The following is a 5,319-nucleotide window of genomic DNA, read 5'->3' as shown; positions in this document are numbered from 1 at the left end:
GACACAGACTCGTGCAAATTTTCTTCAACTGGACTCACTCGGGCTCACACTCACCATAATATTACTCAACCCTCTCACTCAGACTCAGATTCACAGCTCGATCTTATCTGAGTGAGTGTGAGTTTGCCACCTATGCCTACATATTTATCTTCTGTTCGCCTTTTCTTCTTTTTTTTCCTAAGACACGCGTTGTTCTTATGTCCAAGCATGTGCATGTGGTCTGTTCGTGACTTTTTTTTCCTCTCTGACTTTTTACTTTTATTTCTTTCTTTTACCTCTTTCTCGCTTTTTTTTCTCTGTCTTGCCTCGGAGGTCGGTGATGTAAAAACACATCAAAGACTGGTAAATCGCGTCTTGATGAAGATCGTCCCCAATAGAAATGTCGACAAATAAAAGTTTTTTTAGAAGCGCATACCTTTTCCCTACTTGTTTTACGGCAACTGAAGACAGACTCCGCATTATATATATATATATATATATCTATATATAATATATATAAGATATACTATATATATATATTAATATATATATATGATATATTTGGTGTGTGTGTGTGTTGTTGTGTGTGTGGGTGGGTGGGTGGGTGGGTGTACGTGCGTGTTAGTTCTCTAGCATGTGAAGACTTCGCTTACATATTGTGATCACTATAACAACGTGGCCTAAAGTAGCACAACCGACACAGAATATTTTCATTGTTTAGAGCCTTCCATGTATACTTACAATTGCAGAGGTATTCCTCAACGGCTAAATAAGGAAAAACAAAGCATGAGTATTACTTTACGCGGGGCAGTCTTCATTTACCATTTCTTCAATGTATTGCTTATATACTCCGCCGATGTCGGCCTTAGAACATTTCTGATTTTCGTACGCAGGCTATTTTCACAGCCAATTTTACAACGGAAGTAATATTATTTCATCGACGTCCAGTGGAGGTTCAATCTTTATTGTCGTTCTTTTTAATCTTTTCTTTCTTTGCATGTGGGCGCTTGTACGGAAGAGCGTTGGCGTTAGGAACACGTTAGAGGTTTAAAGTTTTCTCGATTGTGTGCCTTCATTTGGGTTCATATACTAGTCTTTAAGGAATGTTTCCAAAATTGAGAAATTTCATGGCATTCAGTAACTTTTTTGTGGAAACAGCGTTATCACGCGTTGCTAACTTTATTTTCGCAAGGAGCACAAGATACAGTCAAAGATGATCACCGCACGTGCGCATTCTACCAGAAGCAATCTATATTCCTTGAATGCACTTCTTTACTGCACACTGAAATATGCTTCTATCAGTGTATCACTGACGGAAGCATGCATAAAAATAGTTGGCCTGTTCGCAAGTTGTCCTTTCATTTTCGGCAGGCCCGCGTAAGAAGTAAATGCATGGTTCGATAAAAGCTGCGATAATTGGGCGAGTTCTCATCAGTTTATGATGCCTGAATCAACGTTAAAAAAGGAAAAATTCATTCAACTCATCAGAAAACGCGCCAACAATACATCATGTAATGTAGCGACATTGAACACTTCACCATAATAAAACAGCACCAAAAAGGACAAATTTATAGCACTTCAGCTAATTCGGGCCAACAATAAATAATTTATGAAATCAATGGCATGGAACAATTCAACATATTAAAAAGAACTTTGAGAATCAATTTGACTTACGGATCTTGCTTTCAATGCAGCGGTAATCTAAGAGAAACAGAGACGCATAGAAAATATTACTATACATGTTCAATGAAAATGACAAGTCATCTTAGCTCTCTATCTCTGAGACTGATTCGAAGTGATCACGGCCCAGTTATATATTTATTTCGCATAAGTAATTTCAGGCAGGTACAATCTTCGCAGAGCGGCGCCGTAATCTTGAAAAAAATGTAAACAAGACTAACAAAGCAGCTCGTCGTACATTGTCAATCACAGCGTACTTCACCGCGTAATCAAGAGCGATGCTGAAACGAAAGTGGAAAGGCAATTCCTCTGTTCACTTATCTTTGAAATAAACATTTAGGAACATACCTGGCTTGCACAGCATATACAGGGTGTCCCAGCTATCACGCAGCACGATTTAAAAAAAGAGGAACAGCCTTACGCGAAGCAAACGTACTGCATATTGTTCCTAGTACACTGGAGTAGTCACTGCTATTTTTTTCGTTAATGAGGTTTAATTAATTATTATAACTATATTTGTAACTCCACAAGTACCCACCTAATTGTCAAAATGTCAATGAGGCGTATGTAGGTATGTTCAAAGGACATCTAACTGCGCATTATTAACAACGTGCTCATTTTTTGCGGCTGATAAAGAAAGCCTGCGAAATATGAAAAATAGCACGTGACTACGCTCCCACCCGCAAAGGAAACCAGCGCCCTCAAATAAACTTACTGCAAACAACCGCTTTGCCTGTTGTCCGTTGCCAGAGACAGCGTTCTGCATTTTGGCAAGGGTACAGGTCGGGCGCCAACGATATGCGTGCAATTTCGCTGGGATTCATTCCGTTCGATAGTACGCCACAATCATTATCCATATCTCACGGCCGACTGTTCTCATTACGGCCTGACTCTGAAAACCAAGCGGTGCGTTTCTTAGGCCGGGGAGTGGCAGGTAGGGAGCTGCATTTTTTTTTTGCTTTCTGCATTTTTTCCTTGATATTGTCTACCTCACGGGGGGCCTGTTTGAGGGCGCTGGTTCCCGATGCGCGCAACAGTCTAGTCACGTGTCACTTTTCATAATTCGCGGGCTTTCTTGATCAACCGGAAAAAATGAGCGCGCAATTAGCACGTTGTTGAAAGTAGCGCAGTTAGATGGCATTTGAACGTGCGTACAAACGCCTCATTGACAATTTGACAATTAGGTGAGTAGTTGTCGAGTTACAAATATAATTATAACTAATTAATTAATCATCATTAACGAAAAAATAGCAGTGGATACTCCAGTGTACTAGGAACAATATGCAGTAGGTTTGCTTCGCGTAACGCAGTTCCTCTTTTTCTTAAATCGTGCTGCGTGATAGCTGGGACACCCTGTATAAAAGAGCATTCATTTGATGATCACTGCGATATGCCTAGTGGTTGGGATATTAAAAATTTATACGGACCATATTTTGGAAGCTCTCAATGTGATGCCTAGGCGCACACTTTTACTGTAGGAAACTGTCAGGTTTCGGCGTTTCCCAAAATTTTATTTTCGCGTGGCATTAACATCGGGTTCCTCATTTCTGTAGCATTCGTCCGCGTCTGGAACGGCCACTCAAAAACTTGGAGGACACTTGAGCTTCGCCTTCAAGAGTAGAACACGATAGCGTAATCGGGCCCCGTGCGCATGCCCTTCTCAACTGCTAGCCTTGCTTCGGTGCTGGTTGCATGCCTCAACCATGCCACATGGAAACGAACAACTGTGCGCGTCAGATTGGCCGTTTCAAACTGCCCTACAATGCAAACTGCAAGTACAGTTGCGGAGCGCCCACTACGCCATAATTCTTCCTTTTGCGAATCAGCTACGGACCCACTGCGCATCCGTGAAGCAACACGCGAACCTACCAAGCTCCTCATTTTGTTGATGGTTTCGCTGATGATGATTAGATATGTATGAGTGCTTTGTAATGGTTGGACCTTTAAAACAACCCCTCGTTGCGCGATTCACATGTTTTAACGCCTGGCGGGATTCTACCCTTCTGCCACGCAATGTTACATGCATTAAGGAGACTCATCCCACTACATGAAATTCATGTAGTGTTTTTTCCAGGTACGGTTTCAAGCAATGGCGTGGCCCTGTGGCCGAACACTTGCTTGTCATGCAAAAGGCCTGGTTTCGATTATCGTTCATACTGAAGATTTTTAATTCTTGATTATTTATTTTATTTGCATCGTGCTCGATTTTTTGGTGACGGACAACGCTGATTTTTCGCTCACAACAAATGACGCCCACACCGGCGTCGACACCGGAATTTCTGCGAAACGAGCTTTTTAACGTCATCGCGGTAAAATGCCTATACCACCATTGTTAAGCACGTAATCGGCATTATATTTTGCTAAGTCAGAATTCTCTAGAAATGGGCAATGCTCGATGTGGACATTACACGCTCTCCTACAGAGGGCTTTTATTCACCGATTAGGAATTCTTTGAGCAAAGGTTTGGTTTCAAGTTTGCTCCTTTTGCATTATTTTGTATTGCCGGACAAACTTACATGGTTCAGATACATTGACATGGGTGTGTCGCCCAGATACGAGCTGGGTGTGTAAGCCGAGTAATTGAGACATAAACCTCGCAGCATGGGGCCTCGGTTGAAACTCCGTCACCGGCGAGCAAGTTTTGTTTTTATTGCGATAGCAATTCTCGCGTACTGTCAGCGTGTTTTAGCCGTCGCCGTTGACGCCACTGTGCCTTTTCCTATATTTACACTGATGTATATACATATAAATAGCGCAGAGAACAGTAGAGAAGATGTTTTTGTTTCGATGCGTGTGACCGGAGGTTCGAACTTGCGAAAATTTTCTCCGCGGTGTGACTCGGTCTACCACTCGGCCACAAACGCATATATCCTCCAGCATACTATAGGCGAAGTATTTATATACACCATTTACCGTTGATGGTACGCAGATCTCTGACGTGGTTCAGCGTGGCAGGTTCTTCACTATCAACTGCGAGATGGCGCAAGGGATCAAATGTCACGCTTTCAACTGCTTCGCCCTCCCCATCTCTCGCCAGGTTTCTCGCACATCAGCCCACCTCCGTACTTTGGCCTCCGGCCGCCTGTGTTCCCGCTCTATTCTTTTGAGGGGATTCAAAAGATGGCTCACGGCTTTCTACGTGTTGTGCTTTTATCGCAAAGTTTGCTTTGAAGCCATACACCGCACGAAGGCCACTTCGCTCGCTGAAGCCGCTGCGTCTGCTTAAGCACTGAGTTGATGGCCTCTCATCGTATAACATTCCAGTTTGGAGCCATCACATTCATTGCTTCGCCCTTGCGGCAAAACTGACTTGTAACAGCGAAGCTGTTTAAAGCAGCGGCAATTTGTGCGGCCTCTCCTATATGGCCTTCCCTCTGTGGCCTATGAGGTATGTGCAAAAAAAATGGGTAAATCCCACTACTCACTACTGGTCCACTTAAAATGAAGAAGACAACAGTTACACGAACGAAGGGCTATGTGCCACAGAAATGTGTGCAGCCTATCAGAAAACTCCCTATCATAAACGGGTATGTGCCACAGAACTTGGTTAGATCCCACTACCCACCACTGATTTATGTGTTGAAGAATGCACCAACTCGCCCAAAGAAGAGCGGTGCCGTAGGTGTTCTACCAGAGAGTCACGCCACTGCTTGGGACTAC

At 43.1% G+C, this 5,319-nt stretch overlaps 1 protein-coding gene across 1 annotated transcript in view; it reads left to right on the top strand.

Moving 5' to 3' along the window:
• Positions 1–748, top strand: part of LOC119374902 (papilin-like) — a 14,064-nt gene extending 13,316 nt beyond the window's left edge. The window contains exon 6 of the mRNA XM_037645105.2: positions 729–748. Within this exon, the coding sequence (XP_037501033.1) occupies positions 729–748 (20 nt within the window). The remainder of the gene's footprint in view (positions 1–728) is intronic.
• Positions 749–5,319: the final 4,571 nt, after the last annotated feature.

This window comes from Rhipicephalus sanguineus, chromosome 11, assembly GCF_013339695.2.
Source record: "Rhipicephalus sanguineus isolate Rsan-2018 chromosome 11, BIME_Rsan_1.4, whole genome shotgun sequence".
Lineage (NCBI taxonomy): Eukaryota > Metazoa > Arthropoda > Arachnida > Ixodida > Ixodidae > Rhipicephalus > Rhipicephalus sanguineus.
The sequence above is the reverse complement of the archived record's forward strand: the minus strand, read 5'-3'. Positions and strand labels throughout refer to the sequence as shown.